This window comes from Ranitomeya imitator, chromosome 6 (assembly GCF_032444005.1).
Source record: "Ranitomeya imitator isolate aRanImi1 chromosome 6, aRanImi1.pri, whole genome shotgun sequence".
In the NCBI taxonomy this organism is placed as follows: Eukaryota; Metazoa; Chordata; class Amphibia; order Anura; family Dendrobatidae; genus Ranitomeya; species Ranitomeya imitator.
In genome coordinates, this window is record NC_091287.1 from 174,828,345 (window position 1) to 174,852,278 (window position 23,934).

The 23,934-nt window shown below is 40.2% G+C and overlaps 1 protein-coding gene across 1 annotated transcript in view; it reads left to right on the forward strand.

Moving 5' to 3' along the window:
- STAC (SH3 and cysteine rich domain) overlaps positions 1 to 19,844 on the forward strand; it is a 550,486-nt gene extending 530,642 nt beyond the window's left edge. The window contains exon 11 of the mRNA XM_069730312.1: positions 18,825 to 19,844. Coding sequence (XP_069586413.1) covers positions 18,825 to 18,923 — 99 coding nt within the window. The 3' untranslated portion in view covers positions 18,924 to 19,844. The remainder of the gene's footprint in view (positions 1 to 18,824) is intronic.
- Positions 19,845 to 23,934: the final 4,090 nt, after the last annotated feature.

The window sequence follows — 23,934 nt, forward strand, 5'->3', positions numbered from 1 at the left end:
TTAGCTCTATCTCCAGAAAATAACTCAGGAATAGGAATTTTAGGTTCTAACATAGGAATCTGAACCACTAAATCTTGAATATTCTGTACATTTATAGTGAGATTATCCATCAAAGAGAACAGACCCTGAATGTCCATGTCCACACCTGTGTTCTGAACCACCCTGATGTAAAGGGGAAAAGAAAGACAGAACACAGTGCAAAGAAAAAGAAAATGGTCTCAGAACTTCTTTTTTCCCTCTATTGAGAAGCATTAGTACTTTGAGCCTCCAGTACTGTTATGAACAGGTAATTCAGAACCACAATGGACCTTGAAGTTCAGAGCACACAAAGTGACCTGACAATTACCAAAAACATAGGACGAGCTCTGAGACGTGGGAACTCTGCTGACCGCAATCCCTAATCCTATCCAACCACACTAGAGGTAGCCGTGGAGCGCTCCTGACCAGTCCTATGCGCCTCGAGCAGAGCCTGAGAAACTAGCTAGCCCTAAGAAAGAAAAATAAGCCTAGCTTGCCTCAGAGAAATACCCCAAAGGAAAAGGCAGCCCCCCACATATAATGACTGTGAGTTGAGATGAAAATACAAACGCAGAGATTAAATAGATTTAGCAAAGTGAGGCCCAACTTACTGAACAGACCGAAGATAGGAAAGATTGCTTTGCGGTCAACACAAAACCCTACAAACAACCACGCAGAGGGGGCAAAAAGACCCTCCGCACCGACTAACGGTACGGAGGTGCTCCCTCTGCGTCCCAGAGCTTCCAGCAAGCAAGAAAAACCAATATAGCAAGCTGGACAGAAAAAATAGCAAACAAAAATAACACAAGCAAAACTTAGCTTATGCAGGATAGACAGGCCACAGGAACGATCCAGGAGAAAGCAAGACCAATACTAGAACATTGACTGGAGGCCAGGATCAAAGCACTAGGTGGAGTTAAATAGAGCAGCACCTAACGACTTAACCTCATCACCTGAGGAAGGAAACTCAGAAGCCGCAGTACCACTCTCATCCACCAAAGGAAGCTCATAGACAGAACCACTCACGACCACAGGAGGGAGCTTGGCCACAGAATTCACAACAGAGCAGCAGCTAACGAATTAACCTCGTCACCTGTGGAAGGAAACTCAGAAACACCCACCAGAGGAAGTCCATGGACAGAACCAGCCGAAGTACCATTCATGACCACAGGAGGGAGCCCGACAACAGAATTCACAACAGTAGACCCCGTTAAACCTATACATTGGAACTCCCCCACAAGTGATTGTACACCATGTATGGGGGGAACCACTGTTTGGGCACACGTCGGGGCTGAGGAAGGGAAGTAGTGAAGTTTTGGAATGCAGACTTTGATGGAATGGTCTGCAGGCATCATTTTACGTTTGCAGAGCCCATGATGTACCTTAACAGTAGAAACCCCCCACAAGTGACCCCATTTTGGAAACTAGACCCCCCAAGTAAATTATCTAGATGTGTGGTGAGCACTTTTTACCCCCAAGTGCTTCACAGAAGTTTATAAAGCAGAGCTGTGAATATAAAAAAACTAATTTTCCTCAAAAATGATTTTTTAGTCTGCAATTTTTTATTTTCACAAGGGTAACAGGAGAAATTGGACCCCAAAAGTTGTTGTCCAGTTTGTCCTGAGTACGCTGATACCCCTTATGTGGGAGTAAACCACTGTTTGGGCTCGGAAGAGAAGTAGTGACGTTTTGGAATGCAGACTTTGATGGAATAGTCCGCGGGCGTCATGTTGCATTTGCAGAGCCACTCTCTGATTTGCCTAAACAGTAGAAAAACAAGTGACTCCATTTTGGAAACTAACCCTAACCCTAATCCTAACCCTACCCCTAATCCCAACCCTATCCCTACCCTGATCCCAACACTAATCCTAACCCTACCCCTAATCCCAACCCTAACCCTACTCCTAATCTCATCTCTAACCCTAACCCCAATTCTAATCCTAACCCTACCCCTAACCCTAAGCCTAACCCTACCCCTAATCTTACCTCTAACCCTAATCCTAACCCTACCACTAATCCTACTCCTAACCCTAATCCCAATGCTAATTTTAGCCCTAACCCTAACTTTAGCCCAGCTCTAACCCTAATGGGAAAACTGGGGCAGGGGGGTGATCACCGGGGTAGGGGGGAGATCGTGGATTCGGATGGTGGGGGGAGCAGATTGCATCAGAGGGGAGTACCTGGTGGCAGCGGTGATGATGATGGCAGTGGCGGCGATCGCGGTGAGTATGTGGCAGGGCAGCAAGCAGGCACCTCGCTGTTCAGCTTCCACAGAAGGCATAAAGCTGGACAGCGAGGCAGACATTGTTTACTCCACCTCTTCACATCTGAATGGAGAGCTAGCATCACATGGACGCTAGCTCCAATCAGATCTGGGGGTGTAGACAAAGTGGTCACCAGTGCTCAAGCACAAATCCCCCTGTACCTGCAGGTCGGGTGAAATTTCTGTTAACCCTTTCACCCAACGTGCAGGAATGCGATCCTGCCATGACGCCATATAGGCGTCACAGGTCGGATTGGCACCGACTGTAATGACCCCTACAAGGCGTTACAAGTCAGGAAGGGGTTAAACAATTTGGCAGTTTTTGTCAATACTTTCCTCATTTGAATATTTCCCATTCTTGCTGCAAGTTAGTACAGTGGGTACGGAAAGTATTCAGATCCCTTTAAATTTTTCACTCTTTGTTTCATTGCAGCCATTTGGTAAATTTCAAAAAGTTCATTTTTTCACATTAATGTACACTCTGCTCCCCATCTTGATGGAAAAAAACAGAAATGTAGTAATTTTTGAAAATTTAATAAAAAAGAAAAACTGAAATATCACATGGTCATGAGTATTAAGACCCTTTGTTCAGACACTCATATTTAAGTCACATGCTGTCCACTTCCTTGTGATCCTCCTTGAGATGGTTCTACTCCTTCACTGGAGTCCAGCTGTGTTTAATTAAGCTGATAAGACTTGATTTGGATAGGCACACACCTGTCTATATAAGACCTCACAGCGCACAGTGCATGTCAGACCAAATGAGAATCATGAGGTCAAAGGAACTGGCTAAGGAGATCAGAGACAGAATTGTGGCAAGGCTCAGATCTGGCCAAGATTACAACATAATTTCTGCAGTACTCAAGGTTCCTAAGAGTACAGTGTGCCTCCATAATCCTTGAATGGAAGAAGTTTGGGACCACCAGAAGTCTTCCTAAACCTGGCCATCAGACCAAACTGAGCAATCGTAGGAGAAGGGCCTTGGTGAAAGAGGTAAAGAAGAACTCAAAGATCACTGTGGCTGAGCTCCAGAGATGTGATAGAGAGATGGGAGAAAGTTCTGCAAAGTCAACTATCACTACAACTCTTCACCATTCAGGCCTTTATGGCAGAGTGGCCCAATGGAATCCTCTCCTCAGTGCAAGACATATGAAAGCCCGCATAAAGTTTGCTAAAAAACAGATAAAGGACTCCCAGTCTATGAGAAATAAGATTCTCTAGTCGGATGAGATGAAGATAGACCTTTTTGTTGATAATTCTAGGTGGTATGTGTGGATAAAACCAGGCACTGCTCATCACCTGCCCAATACAATCCCAACAGTGAAACATGGTGGTAGGAGCATCATGCTATGGGGGTGTTTTCCAACTGCAGGGACAGGACAACTGGTTATCATTGAAGGAAACATGAATGTGGCCAAGTACAGAGATATCCTAGATGATAGCCTCTTCCAGAGTGCTCTGGACCACAGACTTGGCCAAAGATTCACCTTCCAACAAAACAATGACCCTAAACACACAGCTAAAATAACAAAGGAGTGGCTTCAGAACAGCTCTGTGACCATTCTTGACTGGCCCAGACAGACAGAGCCCAGACCTAAACCCAATTGAGCATCTCTGGAGATACCTGAAAATGGCTGTCCACCCACGTTCACCATCCAACTTGACAGAACTGGAGAGGATCTGCAAGGAAGAATGGCAGAGGATCCCCACATCCCGGTGTGAAAAACTTCCAGGTGTGAAAGTATCCTAATTTAACCCCTTTACGACATCAGGTGTAATAGTACGCCAATGTCGGACTCCCCTCCCTTTTATGTGGGCTCCGGCGGTGAGCCCACATCTTTCCTGGGACATGTCAGCTGTTTTGAACAGCTAACATGTGCCCTCAATAGCCGAGGGTGGAATCGCAATCCATATGCGGCTCTTAACCAGTTAAATGCCGCTGTCAAAAGCTGACAGCGGCATTTAACAAGCGCTTCTGGCAATCATGCCGGAAATGCGCCCAACGATAACCCACGTCACGTGATTGCGGGTCACTGGTGTGTTATCATGACAACCAGAGGTCTCCTGGAGACCTTTTTTGTTGTAAGTGCCGGATTGCTTTGAGCGCCACCCAGTGGTCGGCGCTTATAGCAAGTGATTAAATCTGTTATATAGAGACGATTTGATCATCGCCTCTATGTAGCAGAACCGATTGGGTTGTGGCAGCTTCTAGTCTCCCATGAAGACTATTGAAGTATGTCAAAATTAAGAAGAAAATGTTTTTAACCCCTTTCTGCCATCTGATATACTATCTCGTCGAGGTGACCTGGGACTTAATTCCCAGGGACGGAATAGTACTCATAGGCGATCAGCTGTGCAGTTGATCGCAGCAGGGTGTCAGCTGATTATTACAGCTGACATCCTGCACTATGTGCCAGGTGTGGTCACGAACCGCTCCCGGCACATTAACTACTGGAACACTGCAATCAAACATGATTGCAGCGTTACGGCGGCATAGGGAAGCATCGTGCAGGGAGGGGGCTCCTTGCGTGCTTCCCTGAGACCCTCGGAACAAAGCGATGTGATTGCATTGTTCTGAACGTCTCCTCCGTTCTCCTGCCTGCAGGCCCCAGATCCAAGATGTCCACGGGGGTCATTCCGGGTCCTGCAGGGAGGTGGCTTGCAAGTGCCTGCTGAGAGCAGGAGCCAGCAAGCTCCTGTACTGCCTGTCAGATCGCTGATCTGACAAAGTGCTTTGCACAATACAATGATGTCCCGCCCTGGGACAAAGTAAAAAAGTAAAAAAAATATTAACATGTGTAAAAAAAAAATTAAAAAAAATTCCTACATAAAGATAAAAAAAAAAAAATTTGGTCCAATAATTACATTTCTTTATGTAAATAAAAAAATAATAAAAGTACACATATTCAGTATAGCCACGTCTGTAACGACCTGACCTATAAAACTGTTCCACTAGTTAACCCCTTCAGTGAACATCGTAAAAAATAAAAAAACTAGGCAAAAACAATGCTTTATCATCATACCGCCAAACAAAAAGTGGAATAACATGCTATCAAAAAGATGGATATAAATAAATATGGTACCGCTGAAAACGTCATCTTGTCCCGCAAAAAACAAGCTGCCATACAGCATCGTCAACAAAAAAATAAAAAAGTTATAGCCCTCAGAATAAAGCGATGCAAAAATAATTATTTTTTCTATAAAATAGTTTTTAGTGTATAAAAGCGCCAAAACATAAAAAAATATATAAATGAGGTATCGCTGTAATCATACTGACCCGAAGAATAAAACTGGTTTTTGTTCATTCTGCCTAACAAAAATCGGAGTAAAAAGCGATCAAAAAATGCCACGTGCCCAAAAATGGTACCAATAAAAATGTCAACTCGTCCCGCAAAAACAAGACCTCACATGACCTCACATGACTCTGTGGACCAAAATATGGAAAAATTATAGCTCTCAAAATGTGTAACGAGAAATCACCAACCACACAACTGAAGAACCGATATCAAATCTTTGTAGAGGATGAAGATGGCACACCTAAGGATGAAGCAATACCAGCAAGCAAAAAAGAAAAGGGCACACAGCAACAAGTGACAGCAAAAAGTACAGCCAAGAAGCAACGAAGAGTGGTGGTGGTGGGAGACTCACTACTGAGAGGCACAGAAGCAGCCATCTGCAGACCGGACATAACTGCAAGAGAAGTATGCTGCCTTCCAGGTGCGATGATCAAGGATGTGACCGATAGGATACCAAAGCTCTTCAGCTCCAAGGACATCCACCCATTTCTTCTGATACATGTTGGCACCAATGACACGGCAAGGAAGGACCTACCGACAATCTGCAAAGACTTTGAAGAGTTGGGTAAGAAAGTAAAGGAAGTGGATGCACAGGTAGTTTTTTCTTCTATCCTTCCAGTAGACGGGCATGGCACCAGGAGATGGAACAGGATCCTTGATGCAAACAACTGGCTAAGACGATGGTGCAGACAACAAGGATTCGGATTCCTGGACCACGGTGTGAATTACTTGTACGATGGACTCCTCGGCAGAGACGGACTACACCTCAACAAACCTGGGAAACACACATTCGCCAGAAGACTCGCTACACTCATCAGGAGGGCGTTAAACTAGAAGAAGAGGGGACGCGAAGAAAAACATTAGACTTGAACAAAGAAGACCCAGGAAAACATACTCAGATGGGAGGTAAGAACATTTCTAAAACAATCCACAGCGAGGAGATTGGAACAAAACAAAATCCTCTAAACTGCATGCTCGCAAACGCCAGAAGCCTGACAAACAAGATGGAAGAACTAGAAGCAGAAATATCTACAGGTAACTTTGACATAGTGGGAATAACCGAGACATGGTTAGATGAAAGCTATGACTGGGCAGTTAACTTACAGGGTTACAGTCTGTTTAGAAAGGATCGTAAAAATCGGAGAGGAGGAGGGGTTTGTCTCTATGTAAAGTCTTGTCTAAAGTCCACTTTAAGGGAGGATATTGGCGAAGGAAATGAGGATGTCGAGTCCATATGGGTCGAAATTCATGGAGGGAAAAATGGTAACAAAATTCTCATTGGGGTCTGTTACAAACCCCCAAATATAACAGAAACCATGGAAAGTCTACTTCTAAAGCAGATAGATGAAGCTGCAACCCATAATGAGGTCCTGGTTATGGGGGACTTTAACTACCCGGATATTAACTGGGAAACAGAAACCTGTGAAACCCATAAAGGCAACAGGTTTCTGCTAATAACCAAGAAAAATTATCTTTCACAATTGGTGCAGAATCCAACCAGAGGAGCAGCACTTTTAGACCTAATACTATCTAATAGACCTGACAGAATAACAAATCTGCAGGTGGTTGGGCATCTAGGAAATAGCGACCACAATATTGTGCAGTTTCACCTGTCTTTCACTAGGGGGACTTGTCAGGGAGTCACAAAAACACTGAACTTTAGGAAGGCAAAGTTTGACCAGCTTAGAGATGCCCTTAATCTGGTAGACTGGGACAATATCCTCAGAAATAAGAATACAGATAATAAATGGGAAATGTTTAAGAACATCCTAAATAGGCAGTGTAAGCAGTTTATACCTTGTGGGAATAAAAGGACTAGAAATAGGAAAAACCCAATGTGGCTAAACAAAGAAGTAAGACAGGCAATTAACAGTAAAAAGAAAGCATTTGCACTACTAAAGCAGGATGGCACCATTGAAGCTCTAAAAAACTATAGGGAGAAAAATACTTTATCTAAAAAACTAATTAAAGCTGCCAAAAAGGAAACAGAGAAGCACATTGCTAAGGAGAGTAAAACTAATCCCAAACTGTTCTTCAACTATATCAATAGTAAAAGAATAAAAACTGAAAATGTAGGCCCCTTAAAAAATAGTGAGGAAAGAATGGTTGTAGATGACGAGGAAAAAGCTAACATATTAAACACCTTCTTCTCCACGGTATTCACGGCGGAAAATTAAATGCTAGGTGAAATCCCAAGAAACAATGAAAACCCTATATTAAGGGTCACCAATCTAACCCAAGAAGAGGTGCGAAACCAGCTACATAAGATTAAAATAGATAAATCTCCGGGTCCGGATGGCATACACCCACGAGTACTAAGAGAACTAAGTAATGTAATAGATAAACCATTATTTCTTATTTTTAGGGACTCTATAGCGACAGGGTCTGTTCCGCAGGACTGGCGCATAGCAAATGTGGTGCCAATATTCAAAAAGGGCTCTAAAAGTGAACCTGGAAATTATAGGCCAGTAAGTCTAACCTCTATTGTTGGTAAAATATTTGAAGGGTTTCTGAGGGATGTTATTCTGGATTATCTCAATGAGAATAACTGTTTAACTCCATATCAGCATGGGTTTATGAGAAATCGCTCCTGTCAAACCAATCTAATCAGTTTTTATGAAGAGGTAAGCTATAGGCTGGACCACGGTGAGTCATTGGACGTGGTATATCTCGATTTTTCCAAAGCGTTTGATACTGTGCCGCACAAGAGGTTGGTACACAAAATGAGAATGCTTGGTCTGGGGGAAAATGTGTGTAAATGGGTTAGTAACTGGCTTAGTGATAGAAAGCAGAGGGTGGTTATAAATGGTATAGTCTCTAACTGGGTCGCTGTGACCAGTGAGGTACCGCAGGGGTCAGTATTGGGACCTGTTCTCTTCAACATATTCATTAATGATCTGGTAGAAGGTTTACACAGTAAAATATCGATATTTGCAGATGACACAAAACTATGTAAAGCAGTTAATACAAGAGAAGATAGTATTCTGCTACAGATGGATCTGGATAAGTTGGAAACTTGGGCTGAAAGGTGGCAGATGAGGTTTAACAATGATAAATGTAAGGTTATACACATGGGAAGAAGGAATCAATATCACCATTACACACTGAATGGGAAACCACTGGGTAAATCTGACAGGGAGAAGGACTTGGGGATCCTAGTTAATGATAAACTTACCTGGAGCAGCCAGTGCCAGGCAGCAGCTGCCAAGGCAAACAGGATCATGGGGTGCATTAAAAGAGGTCTGGATACACATGATGAGAGCATTATACTGCCTCTGTACAAATCCCTAGTTAGACCGCACATGGAGTACTATGTCCAGTTTTGGGCACCGGTGCTCAGGAAGGATATAATGGAACTAGAGAGAGTACAAAGGAGGGCAACAAAATTAATAAAGGGGATGGGAGAACTACAATACCCAGATAGATTAGCGAAATTAGGATTATTTAGTCTAGAAAAAAGACGACTGAGGGGCGATCTAATAACCATGTATAAGTATATAAGGGGACAATACAAATATCTCGCTGAGGATCTGTTTATACCAAGGAAGGTGACGGGCACAAGGGGGCATTCTTTGCGTCTGGAGGAGAGAAGGTTTTTCCACCAACATAGAAGAGGATTCTTTACTGTTAGGGCAGTGAGAATCTGGAATTGCTTGCCTGAGGAGGTGGTGATGGCGAACTCAGTCGAGGGGTTCAAGAGAGGCCTGGATGTCTTCCTGGAGCAGAACAATATTGTATCATACAATTATTAGGTTCTGTAGAAGGACGTAGATCTGGGGATTTATTATGATGGAATATAGGCTGAACTGGATGGACAAATGTCTTTTTTCGGCCTTACTAACTATGTTACTATGTTACTATGTTACTATTTTTTGCAATAAAAAGCGTCTTTTAGTGTGTGACAGCTGCCAAACATAAAAACCTGCTATAAAAACCCACTCTAAATAGTAAATCAAACCCCCCTTTATCACCGCCTTAGTTAGGGAAAAATAATAAAATAAAAAAATGTAGTTATTTCTATTTTCCCGTTAGGGTTAGGGCTAAAGTTAGGGTTAGGGCTACAGTTAGGGTTAGGGTTGGGGGTGAAGTTAGAGTTAGGGTTTGGATAACATTTATCCTCGGAATTAGGGTTAGGGGTGTGTCAGGGTTATTGGTGTGGTTAGGGTTATGAATGGGATTAGGGTTAGAGGTGTGTTGGAGTTAGGGGTGTGGTTAGGGTTAGGGGTGTGTTGGGATTGGGGGTGTGGTTAGGGTTATGGCTAGGGTTGGGATTAGGGTTAGGGGTGTGATGAGGTTAGGGTTGAATTTAGAATTGGGGGGTTTCCACTGTTTAGGCACATCAGGGGCTCTCCAATTGGCATCTGATCTCAATTCCAGCCAATTCTCTGTTGAAAAAGTAAAACACTGCTCCTTCCCTTCCGAGATAAACAGGGGTTTACCCCAACATATGGGGTATCAGCGTACTCAGGACAAATTTAACAACAACATTTGGGGTCCAATTTCTCTTGTTACCTTTGGGAAGATAAAAATTTGGGGGCTAAAAAATCATTTTTGTGGGAAAAAAAGATTTTTTATTTTCCCAGCTCTGCGTTATAAACTGTAGTGAAACACTTGGGGTTCAAAGTTCTCACAACACACCTAGTTAAGTTCTTTGGAGGGTCTAATTTCCAATATGGGGTCACTTGTGGGGGGTTTCTACTGTTTAGGTACATCAGGGGCTCTGCAAACGCAATGTGCCGCACACAGACCATTCCATCTAAGTCTGCATTCCAAATTGCGCTCCCTCCCTTCCGAGCTTGCCATGCGCCCAAACTGTGGTTCCCCCCAAATAAGGGGCTAAAAAATCCTTCTGCTCTATAAACTGTAGTGAAACACTTGGGGGTTCAAAGTTCTCACAAGACATCTAGATACAGTAATTAGACGCCAATAGAAAAACAGCTCAAGGAACAAGATCCCAAATATAAATAGTAAAAACATATTTTATTCCAAAAAATTTAAGACCAGTACAAAATACAATATTACTTGGTGAGATACTATATCACACGCTATAAAATCATAGTGGAGCTGGAAGCAGGTGACACTCCCCACTAACAAGCATATTTAGACATGAATATAATAGTCCATATCCCCAGTATAGATCTAATACCTATATTGCAGCAAATTATAAAATCACTATACATAGCAGATAATTGATATAAGTAAACTACTCCATCCGCATAATGCCCAATGGAGTTAACATATTCAAATACATATCATGCTCATTATAGGAAATAGTATTATCCTCAGTTACAAAGAAACTAGCTAAACTGCCACAAATAACCATAATTACGTACCTGCAGTCATGTTTGAAACTGGGGGAGAGATCACCCTGTCAGAAAGCACCTCGACGTGCGTTTCATTGCAACCGCAGCTTCATCAGGAGATAAGTTCCTTAGGGGGTCTACTTTCCAAAATGGTGTCACTTGTGGGGGGTTTCCACTGTTTAGGCACATCAGGGGCTCTCCAAATGCGACATGACATCCTATCTCAATTCCAGTCAATTTTGCATTGAAAAGTCAAACGGCGCTCCTTCCCTTCTGAACTTGCCATGCGCTCAAGCGGTGGTTCCCCCCAAATAAGGGGTATCAGCGTACTCAGGAAAAATTGGAAAACAACTTTTGGGGTCCAATTTCTCCTGTTTCCCTTGGGAAAATTAAAAATTGGCGGCGGAAAGATCATTTTTGTGAAAAAATATGATTTTTTATTTTTACGGCTCTATATTATAAACTTCTGTGAATCACTTGGTGCGTCAAAGTGCTCACTACACATCTAGATAAGTTCCTTAGGGGGTCTACTTTCCAAAATGGTGTCACTTGTGGGGGGTTTCTACTATTTAGGCACATCAGGGGCTCTCCAAATACGACATGGCGTACTATCTCAATTCCAGCCAATTTTGCATTGAAAAGTCAAATGGCACTCCTTCCCTTCCGAGCTCTGCTATGCGCCCAAACAGTGGTTATCCCCCACATATGGAGTATCAGTGTATTCAGAACAAATTGCTCAACTTTTTGGGTCCAATTTCTTCTATTACCCTTGGGAAAATAAAAAATTTGGGCTAAAAAGATAATTTTTGTGAAAAAAATATGATTTTTTATTTTTACGGCTCTACGTTATAAACTTCTGTGAAGCACTTGAGGGTTTAAAGTGCTCACCAAACAGCTAGATAAGTTCCTTAGGGGGTCTACTTTCCAAAATTGTGTCAATTGTGGGGGGTTTCCACTGTTTAGGTACATCAGGGGCTCTCCAATCGCGACATGGCGTCCAATCTCAATTCCAGCCAATTTGGTATTGAAAAGTCAAACGACGCTCCTTCCCTTCTGAGCTCTGCAATGCACCCAAACAGGGGTTTTCCCCCCACATATTGGGTATTGGCATACTCAGGACAAATTGTACAACAACTTTTGTTGTCCAATTTCTCCTGTTACCCTTGGTAAAATAAAACAAATTGGATCTGAAATAAATTTTTTGTGAAAAAAAGTTCAATGAGAAATTGCTGGTCAACTTTTAACCCATATAACTTCCTAACAAAAAAAAAAGATTTGGCTACAAAATTGTGCTGATGTAAAGCAGACATGTGGGAAATGTTACTTATCTAGGGGGACTTGTCAGGGAGTCACAAAAACATTGAACTTTAGGAAGGCAAAGTTTGAACAGCTTAGAGATGCCCTTAATCTGGTAGACTGGGACAATATCCTCAGAAATGAGAATACAGATAATAAATGGGAAATGTTTAAGAACATCCTAAATAGGCAGTGTAAGCGGTTTATACCTTGTGGGAATAAAAGGACTAGAAATAGGAAAAACCCAATGTGGCTAAACAAAGAAGTAAGACAGGCAATTAACAGTAAAAAGAAAGCATTTGCACTACTAAAGCAGGATGGCACCATTGAAGCTCTAAAAAACTATAGGGAGAAAAATACTTTATCTAAAAAACTAATTAAAGCTGCCAAAAAGGAAACAGAGAAGCACATTGCTAAGGAGAGTAAAACTAATCCCAAACTGTTCTTCAACTATATCAATAGTAAAAGAATAAAAACTGAAAATGTAGGCCCCTTAAAAAATAGTGAGGAAAGAATGGTTGTAGATGACGAGGAAAAAGCTAACATATTAAACACCTTCTTCTCCACGGTATTCACGGTGGAAAATGAAATGCTAGGTGAAATCCCAAGAAACAATGAAAACCCTATATTAAGGGTCACCAATCTAACCCAAGAAGAGGTGCGAAACCGGCTAAATAAGATTAAAATAGATAAATCTCCGGGTCCGGATGGCATACACCCACGAGTACTAAGAGAACTAAGTAATGTAATAGATAAACCATTATTTCTTATTTTTAGTGACTCTATAGCGACAGGGTCTGTTCCGCAGGACTGGCGCATAGCAAATGTGGTGCCAATATTCAAAAAGGGCTCTAAAAGTGAACCTGGAAATTATAGGCCAGTAAGTCTAACCTCTATTGTTGGTAAAATATTTGAAGGGTTTCTGAGGGATGTTATTCTGGATTATCTCAATGAGAATAACTGTTTAACTCCATATCAGCATGGGTTTATGAGAAATCGCTCCTGTCAAACCAATCTAATCAGTTTTTATGAAGAGGTAAGCTATAGACTGGACCACGGTGAGTCATTGGACGTGGTATATCTCGATTTTTCCAAAGCGTTTGATACCGTGCCGCACAAGAGGTTGGTACACAAAATGAGAATGCTTGGTCTGGGGGAAAATGTGTGTAAATGGGTTAGTAACTGGCTTAGTGATAGAAAGCAGAGGGTGGTTATAAATGGTATAGTCTCTAACTGGGTCGCTGTGACCAGTGGGGTACCGCAGGGGTCAGTATTGGGACCTGTTCTCTTCAACATATTCATTAATGATCTGGTAGAAGGTTTACACAGTAAAATATCGATATTTGCAGATGATACAAAACTATGTAAAGCAGTTAATACAAGAGAAGATAGTATTCTGCTACAGATGGATCTGGATAAGTTGGAAACTTGGGCTGAAAGCTGGCAGATGAGGTTTAACAATGATAAATGTAAGGTTATACACATGGGAAGAGGGAATCAATATCACCATTACACACTGAACGGGAAACCACTGGGTAAATCTGACAGGGAGAAGGACTTGGGGATCCTAGTTAATGATAAACTTACCTGGAGCAGCCAGTGCCAGGCAGCAGCTGCCAAGGCAAACAGGATCATGGGGTGCATTAAAAGAGGTCTGGATACACATGATGAGAGCATTATACTGCCTCTGTACAAATCCCTAGTTAGACCGCACATGGAGTACTGTGTCCAGTTTTGGGCACCGGTGCTCAGGAAGGATATAATGGAACTAGAGAGAGTACAAAGGAGGGCAACAAAATTAATAAAGGGGATGGGAGAACTACAATACCCAGATAGATTAGCGAAATTAGGATTATTTAGTCTAGAAAAAAGACGACTGAGGGGCGATCTAATAACCATGTATAAGTATATAAGGGGACAATACAAATATCTCGCTGAGGATCTGTTTATACCAAGGAAGGTAACGGGCACAAGGGGGCATTCTTTGCGTCTGGAGGAGAGAAGGTTTTTCCACCAACATAGAAGAGGATTCTTTACTGTTAGGGCAGTGAGAATCTGGAATTGCTTGCCTGAGGAGGTGGTGATGGCGAACTCAGTCGAGGGGTTCAAGAGAGGCCTGGATGTCTTCCTGGAGCAGAACAATATTGTATCATACAATTATTAGGTTCTGTAGAAGGACGTAGATCTGGGTATTTATTATGATGGAATATAGGCTGAACTGGATGGACAAATGTCTTTTTTCGGCCTTACTAACTATGTTACTATGTTACTATGTTATTAAGTATTTTTTGTGGTATATCTCTGTGATTTAAGGGCATGAAAATTCAAAGTTGGAAAATATCAAAATTTTTAAATGTTTTGCCAAATTTCCATTTTTTCACATATAAACATATACGAGTATATATATTTGTACTAAATGTCCAACTGGGGGTCTGTATGTGGGGGAGACAGGGCAAAAGCTTAGAACAAGAATTAATTCTCACCGCCACACAATAAAAGTAAAAAGAATGGATCTACCTGTGGCAATACAATTTTGTCTCCCAAATCATAACATTATGGACATGAAATTACTTGTTTTAAATGGTAGCTTCAAATCTAAGAGAGACAGAAGAGTATGGGAATATAAACTGATGATGACCTTTGACAGTCTTAGCGCAGGAATGAATGTGTCGCATGGATTTATGTCTTTTTACATCAACTAAGGAACTTGCCCCTCAGACTATGAGGGGTCATCACTACAGAACCAGACCCCAATCAGAGGACAATAAAACATTCCTTATCTAAGAACTGGTCCAATATTTATGGACATAACTGTTTATCACTAATGATAATTCTGCTTCATGTCACCTGTCTTATCCATGTTTTTTTTTCTGTGCTATGTTGTGCATAAATTTGTGATTCTTCAGAATTTCTTTTAGTCTCTGCCTGATGAAGAGACTTGTGTAGTCTCGAAAGCTTGCAATTTGTTACCATCTCCTCAGTTAGCCATTAAAAGGTATCAACCACTGAGGACTCTCAATTCTAAATATTTTTCTATCTACTGGCTAACACGGTACCAAAATATATATCTTTCCTGTATGCGTATGCATCTGACACTCTTCCGGTGTCAGCACATTGGCCGCAGCCACCTTTTTAAATTCCATGGTACTCCATGGACGCCACTCCCTGAAGAAGGATTTATTCCAAAACGCGCGTCGAGGTGCGTTCCTGCATCTACTTACCTGACCTCTATTTAGCCATGCTACTTTAGTTATTTATATTTGTGCCTGTTACCTTTCATATCTTTTCCTTATCCCACACAGACTGGGACAGGTTGTCTGTACCTGGATAACCAGTTTTTCTACACCATGGCACAGTGCACTATGATATAATTTTTATACCCACAATGTATTTATATTTGTACAGGCTGTAATATATAACTGCTTCCTGCCATATGCCACTTCTATCCCAGTGCTGATTGTTTGATTATCATTGCAATTACTTTTTTGTGTGTACAGGCACATTTTGATTTAGTGGCTCCCTCCTATTTACCAACCACCTCCCTATTCTTTCTATTTGATCCCCTTGTCTGCATGAGCACACAATATCTTTTGTATTTTAGATACCATGTCCTTGTTCTTTTCACATAAGCACTTAGATCTATTTCCATGATGGAGCTAATTGTGTATGTGTGCACCAAATTTTTTGATATATATTATTTATTTAGACAATTGGCTTTTCACTTTTTAGCCTACTGTTTTACTTTTCTCATCTGTCTGATGCAATTGCTACCGCCAATGTTTGTGGTCTCACCTGTGTTTGCAGGTACTTTCTATGTGTTGTAAGTGCCATTACTTGCTCATCTTTTATCTTTTGTCTCAATAAAAATCACATTTTATACTTTCAATCTTTGTTTTACTATTTCTTATGACCTTTTTTGTTTGTTTTTTCTCCTTATTGACAGTTCAGCAGAGAGCAAAGTGACTTCACCAGATTTGAGCATTTTTCGGATTATAAAATACACTATTTTTCACCCACATTTTGGAGGAAAATGGGGTTGTGTTTTATAATTTGAATGTAGCTTACAGGGAGTGTGACTGCTGTGGAGCAGAGTCCAGGAAGCAGAGCCGCTGCTGCAGGAAGCTGGCAGTGGCAGCATAAGTGAGGCGATGCGGCGGGCCCCAGGAAGGAAGGAGAGCACCATTTTCTCAAAATCCACTGCAGTAAAAAGAATGGTCATTATCAAAGTCCTATTAGTTTTGTGGTTCAAGAAGTCACTTCAAAACGTATATAGAAAGACATAATCCTCTGCAGAGTATATCAAGAGGATAAGAAGTGAAATGAACAATATTTAAAGATTAAAATACCTGTTTATTAATACAATTGTTAAAAACAGGGGGAAATTAACAAAATATAATGCAAAAAAGACACAAAAATGGGACCTCCAAGTGTTAAATGGAGAGAGAGGCCAGCAAAAATAATAATAATAATCAGTATTATAATATTATGTATTTGTTCCATGAGGGAAATCCCCTCCAATACAGGATGTAAAAAACCTATAAAGCACAAGTGTGGCTGCCAGTATATGGCTATAGAAAAGGACAGGCATATGTTTTTTTCCTTTAAACCTAATCTCTATTGCCTGGGGTATTTGATAGAAAGTAGAAAAAGAGAGTTTTTATAGGGACAGTATATATGTATACTAGAGGGGGTATCCTTGTATCTAGACCAGCTGGTGCTATGTAATTTACAGCTACTCAGAGGCTGGTAATGGAGATCCCAGTATATATACTGCCAGGGTAGTTATGAAAACAAGCATAAAGGATATAGGATAGATGTTATTTACCTGTACGGTTCTGTATAGGAGATAAAGACAGGTGTCCTGGGGTCATGCAAACATGGAAGGACGTGTGGCTGCGCTCTCCCGACGCCCGACGAGCGCCGTTTCGCAAAAATGCTTCTTCCGGGGGCAGGTACAGGAGTTGGAAAAGGCCAGTGTTTTAAAGAAAAGGGGGCTTGCTGATAGGGGGAGAGGTACAGCGCGGCGAGATTGTCAGGGCCAATGTGAGCGCAAGCATCAGGAAACGCCCCCTGTTGCCAAGGGGACCTCCGGAAGAGCTCTCCTGTGACACGCAGTGGAACACACAGCGGTCACATGGTGGAGCACTTCCGGGGGTCAGAGGGGGCTATGATCTCCCAGCGCGTGCGCGTCAGGACGCCAACAGAGCTCGCCGGCTGGTGAAAAGAATGGGAAGTGTGGGGATTCCTGACATTTTCTGAAAATCTGGAGACCACGCAGCCTCGCATTGCCAAACACTCCCTCTTCCCAGCCCGGGGCCCACCACATCGCCCCATTTATGCCACCACTGCCAGCTTCCTGCAGCAGTGACTCTACCTCCTGAGACCACGCTCCACCGCAGCAACTTTTCCTCCAGTAAGCTACCGCAAAAGCAGACAATAAGCCATACCTCCATTTTATGAAAAAAAAAAGTTTTCCTATTTTCTTCCCTAAAATTTGTGGTGTTTCTTATGATCCGTTGCATCTTATAATCCACAAAATATGGTATTTATAATAGACAGTGAATAAATATAACTGATAAATATAACTGAACTTATGACCAGTTTTCTAGGTTATATGCTAAAGCAGAGATGATCAATGCTGAAAATTAGCTTGCTATCATTTCACAGATGGCAACTTCCCATTTATACAGCTTCATTTACATGATAAGGTAGGCTGATATACTAGACTATAGTCTAGTCTTCATTGTTTTATGCGGGATACCTAACTTTCCATAGTATTAAATTTGCATGTTGTTGAAAGACTAGCAAATTTAAATTTCTACAATGTATATATAGAGTTTGTCACCTGCGCTGGTAAAGTACGTTGATAGGTACAGAATGGACACAGGGAGATTTGTATATCTGCATAAGCAGCATAACCCTCTTTTCCCTAGTGCAGATATACAAATCTCCCTGTGTCCATTCTGTTCCTATCAACGCACTTTACCAGCGCAGGTGACAAACTCTATATATACATTTTCATGTTTTACTTTAAACAGGGCTTTAAACAGACCCTGTTGCATCACCAGCAGCTTTGTTCTTAAAACCCCCTTTTCCCTTTTAAGTTGGTGTAGCGCCAGTGTGCATATATTTTATATTTTAAATTTCTGCAATGTTCCAAACTATATGTTACTATTGTCAATGCTAGGAATATTGTTGCTGAATATATTGTTAACATACTGTATATATAGTTTCAGAAGAACACATATTTTAAATTTTATTTAATAAATTAATAGTACTCATGAAAATAAGCAACTTGGTTATAAATATTATTGGAGAAATCTGCTTCTTTCTCCTCATGGGTTAATCATTAATTTTCAAAATTCTCAATTCTCAAGTAAAATCTGTAATGTAAAAATCTGTCTTCGCTGAACACAGATTTTACCCATGAATTGAAAATTTTGAAAATGAATGATCAGTCCATGAATACAAATAAGCAGATTTCTCTGATACGATATACTTACAAAGTTTCTTTTTTTCATGTGTACTATTGATCTATGAAATAAAACAATTAAGTAAATTTGTTTTTTCACAGTATGTAATTGTAATCAAGGATATAAAAGTCAATGTTTCATATATGTATATAATCTTATATTTTTTCACATTCAGATATGTGCCAGTTCTGAGAAGGAGAACAATGGCTTTCTAAAAGTCGTCAGTGGGAAGAAAAATGGATTTGTACCCATTGATATTTTGGAAAATATCTGACTCTGGGATTTGGATGATGGATTCAAGCTTTCTACAGAGAAGTGTGTGAGTCGTGTAGTGTCATGTGATGTGGAAGGGTTTGAAGAAACCAACATGGAATGGCTGCACGGTTGTAAGAGATTCAAAACAGAAGACTTGGACTGTTATGGCACTGAAAACAGACAATAAATGACTTAGAAATGCACAAAAGATATTCTGATTTCCCAACCTGGAAAAACAGTAAATGCTGCATTGGTGACCATTAACTTTAGTAATGAAGTTATAGCCTCTGTCTACTTCTTAAAAACTATTCCAGTCAATGATTTTTTTTTTTAAGATCAGGGTTCAAGGAGTAGAAAAGTGAGTATGTTATTGCCTTTACTTGGACAAACATGGCTCCATTTCCCAATCATTTTTTAACATTGGAGCAGAGACCTTTCCTCTCTATGAACTGTACAGTACACTGTAAGCTCTATAGGGCAACAAACTGTGCCTGCGGCATTTTTTGCTTATGGATGCGACATTTTCTGTAACACGCAACTCTATTTTATATTTCATAAGAAGTTGAGGACAATTAGTATCGATGGACCACTCTACCACTCACTCATTTCTGCCACTATCTTTCTATTGCATTTAATAATCAACAGTTGATGGTTGTTTTGTTTGCACCGTTATTAATTTATTAAATAATTCTAAATTTATATTTTCAATTATTAACATTAAGAATACATTAGAGAAATTTTGTGTGATAATTTTGAGTTTGATTTTGACATAATTACAAATAGATGTAATATGAATGTGGATGAGTTTTGGAATGCTTTTTATCTGAGATTTTATATTATATAAGTTTATTATATCTTATTTAATCAATGCTAAGTAATATTTCCCTGTGTACAAAAAGCAAATTATATTTTCATTTGCAATTAAAAATCTTTGTCAGGAAAGTACTTCCATTCTAATATCAGTTTGCAAAAATATCCAGGTATATTAGTATACATAACGTAACTAGTTGCTATCAACTTAAGTGAAGATTTTTTTTGCATTCTCCAACCTAAAAGTTCACAAACATTCAAGATCAAAATTATAACTTATGCTTTATAGTGCATGGATTATTTGTAATATCTAAAACAAAAATATAAAATAATTCTGGCTTGCACCAGAGAGTTCTTTGCTGTCAAAAAAAGGCGAGGCATGGATGTTTGGAAAATAAGATATAGAGGCATACTCCAGTAGATTCAGCACACACCACTCCAAAGTTCTGTACTGGCTTCTGAAGCATAGTTTGCACCACCCAGAAGTTACTAGAAGAGCATCCGAAGACCAGCTCCTCTAGTCACCTGACCACTGCCGTCTTAAGTAGTACTGTTGATATTCAGACAGTGGAGACATTGAATTATAGAGATGGCGCAAGCCTCTAAAGATGCCAGTGGTGGATCCATGGGACTGGTGGAATGTAAGTATGTGTTTTAGTGTTGGCATATGAAGATAATATTAACTACAGAGATAAAAAATATACTATCACATATATATGCAAATATAAGTATTTACAATATACTGTACAATAAAAATGAAAACCTAAAAAATTTGCTTATGTTTTAGCAATAACAACCTACATACACATGGAGTGCTGAAAGTCAATAATTCATGAGCACTAAAAGTCAGTAATTCATATTACAATTCAATCTTACTACATTTGAAAAAAATAATTTAAAAGGGAAGCAATAATAAGGTTATATTCGTCATATAATAAAGGCACAAAATTATTACTAGGGTAAAGTATTCATGGAGAAACATTCAAAGAGCTAGTACATAAAAGTGATCCAGCAGGGCAATCTATCTCACACTAGCAAAGACCCATGAAGCAAGTGCCATAACTTGAAGCTCTTGGGGCCCATGCACAAGCCCAACAGGGCCCCCAATAATTACAATATTTAATAGCAATGGTCTTTTTATAATGGCCAAAGTGACCTTTTGAGCAACCACTGATTATAATTACGTCTCTGCATGGAGGTCAGTTTAGTGTTTGTCAGGGTTAGCACCAATATCGAGGGCTTAGATTATGAGTCGCAAATAGAGATGAATGAATTTATTTGAGTGGATTGCAAAAAATCTATATTCTAAAGAATGCAGTTTTTTGTAAAATCGAGAATTCAGTTCCTCTCAATTCAACTGAATTCTTCCTCAATTTTACAAAAATATGTATTCTTCAGAACACAGATTTTTTTTTTTTGCCAATTTGTTCCCAACAAATTCAGCAAAATAGCAGCCAGATGACCACCAATATTCTGAACTGAAGAGGGCTGGAAAAAGATAAAAGGATTTTTAAAAAAATGAATACTCACTTCACCTCTAACCTGTCCCACCACCCCATCAGCCCACTATCTGGTCTTCCATGCCTCTTTTGGCATTCCCCTCATTGTGCATGCAACTTGTTCGTCATGTCTCTCTCTGGGCTCCAGCTTCTGTCACAACTAGGTCTCTGACAATCCTGTATACCGTGCTGTCACAGTGCACATTGTGATTCTGACTAGGCCTTGGGTGACACACATCCTAACGTCCCGACATGTGCTGCAAAAACACGGCAATCCGGGACATAAGGGGCCTAATCATAGCAGAAGCCATGTTCCAGAATAGAATTCCTGAAGTCGATGTGTGTGATGGGGAATGAGGCGAAAAGAAGAGGCATAGAAAAACTACTGGGGTGGCAACACAGGTGAGTGGTGAGGTGACTATTCTTTTTTTCTCTTACATCCTACATTTAACTTCTAGGCAAATTGAATGTCCCCGATACATTTGAGATATGTACCAAATTTGAGTCTCTGCAATCTCTCAATTGCTAATGTTATATGACTTTGACACCACCATCTATTTTTGTGAAATTCCTTACTGTTTCCCTTTATAATTTTTTGTGATTTAATGAATATTACATTTCATAATGAAATTTTGGCAATCCTTTTGTTTGTATATTGTTATTGTGTATGTGCTTGTAGTCTTATTTACTTACTCTTGCAACTTGTGCACTTTGGTATAGTGACAAGCTCTGACACATGAGATCATGTACATGTCCTGCTCCTAAAAATAATATTTATTTTTATACCAGCATTATTTTAACATTTTTAAGATTGTTCTGTTTTGCAGTATAGTATAATATGAATATGTTCCACATTTGCTTATATCCAGTGTTTATTTGCTTCCAATAAAGCCAATAAAATCATGTAAACAGCGGTATGTATATATATACAGGGTGGAGCGCGGTAATTTGCTGATTTGGGAATGAAATAAAAAAATTATGATCATTAGAAAAATTTATTTTATATTTTAATTATACTGAACAGTAATGGAATTTTTAAATTACATGGTTTTAAATAGTGTATCTGGCATATGTCGACCTTCGCTATCCACACACTGCTGCATACGTTTTCTGAAGTTTTCATGAACTCTAACAAGCATGTCCACTGGTATTCTGCCAATTTCAGCTTCAATATTGTTCCTTAGGTCTTCCAAGGTGTTGGGACGGTTGATGTACACCTTAGACTTCAGGTAACCCCAAAGGAAAAAATTGCATGGGGCTAAATCTGGTGAGCGTGCTGGCCAGTTCACATCTCCCCTCAAAGAGATAAGCCGTCCAGGAAACATTTGCCTCAAACAATTCATGGTAACCCTCGCTGTGTGTGCAGTGGCACCATCCTGTTGGAACCATGTATCCTCTAGTTCCATTGCCTCAAGAGCCGGCTGAAAATAATCCTGTATCATAGACAAGTACCGTTCGGAGTTCACAGTTATGGCACGACCATTATCCTGAAAAAAGTAAGGACCAATGATGCCTACTCGTGATATGGCGCACCACACAGTGACGCGGTCCGAATGCAGAGGTCTCTCGTGAACTTCTCTGGGGTTTGTTTCACTCCAGTAATGCATATTTTGTTTGTTTACACACCCACTGAGGTGAAAATTTACAATTGATTGCCGTCCAGGAACACGTCCGCGTGGAGGAACAGCGAATTGTAAACGAAAAGCACGCTGCACTGCAATGATCGAGTGGGCATTTGAAAAATACGCTTCAACACAAAATGACCTCTCCTCATGTGTCCACTGCATGATGGCAACTGAAAGGCAGAGGAATACAAATCTCCCATCAGCCACTGTAAGCCACACCCACTCTCCCCTCTCTTCGACCGACAGTGCCGCCACAGCATGCAGTGCAAAAAAGCAAATTACCGCGCTCCACCCTGTATATATATATATATATATATATATATATATATATATGGGATACAATACATACTTAGAGGTATTTGTAAAGAAACTGAATATTTTACTATATTTTAACTGTGATTTATTGCTAAAGCCCAGATACACTATAAAATTCATGCTACATAAGTATTTTGTTTGACTTCACTAAAAAATACAATTTAAATAAAATAAAATAAATCATATGAGTGAGGCAGCCATAAAATAAATAAAAATGTCATAATATTCAAAGGGGTGGTCCAACATGTTAATTTAAAAAAATCTCAACCAAGAGATACTTTTAATAAAATGAACTATACTCACGCACATGGATCTAACACAGGCTGCTTCAGTGGAACAAATTGTCAGCATAGACATATTTGATTGCACACCAAACCACGATAACCCACTGCTAACCCACTTGATCCAACAGGATAATATTGAATAAGTGTGGCTCATTTATTCATTCATTGTAAAAGCATTCCCGTTGTTGCTAAGTTTGAAAAATTAATTAAGTAGGGTACCTATTACATTAACACACAGTAATAGTTATATATGTATAGCACAGAATATTTTCTTTAATACAGTATTAATAGGACCTGATGGTCCTTGATGGATTAGAAGATTCTTTGGTTTAACAAACTACGGAGTTTTGCCATTGTAAGGCTGGTTTCACATTTGCGTTTTTTGCCGCTGCGTTTTTGCGCAAAAAAAAGCATGTGTTTTTTTTCCTATACTTAACATTAAAAATGCATGCGTTTTTTGCATGCGTTGTGCCGCATTTTGACGACGCATGCATCAT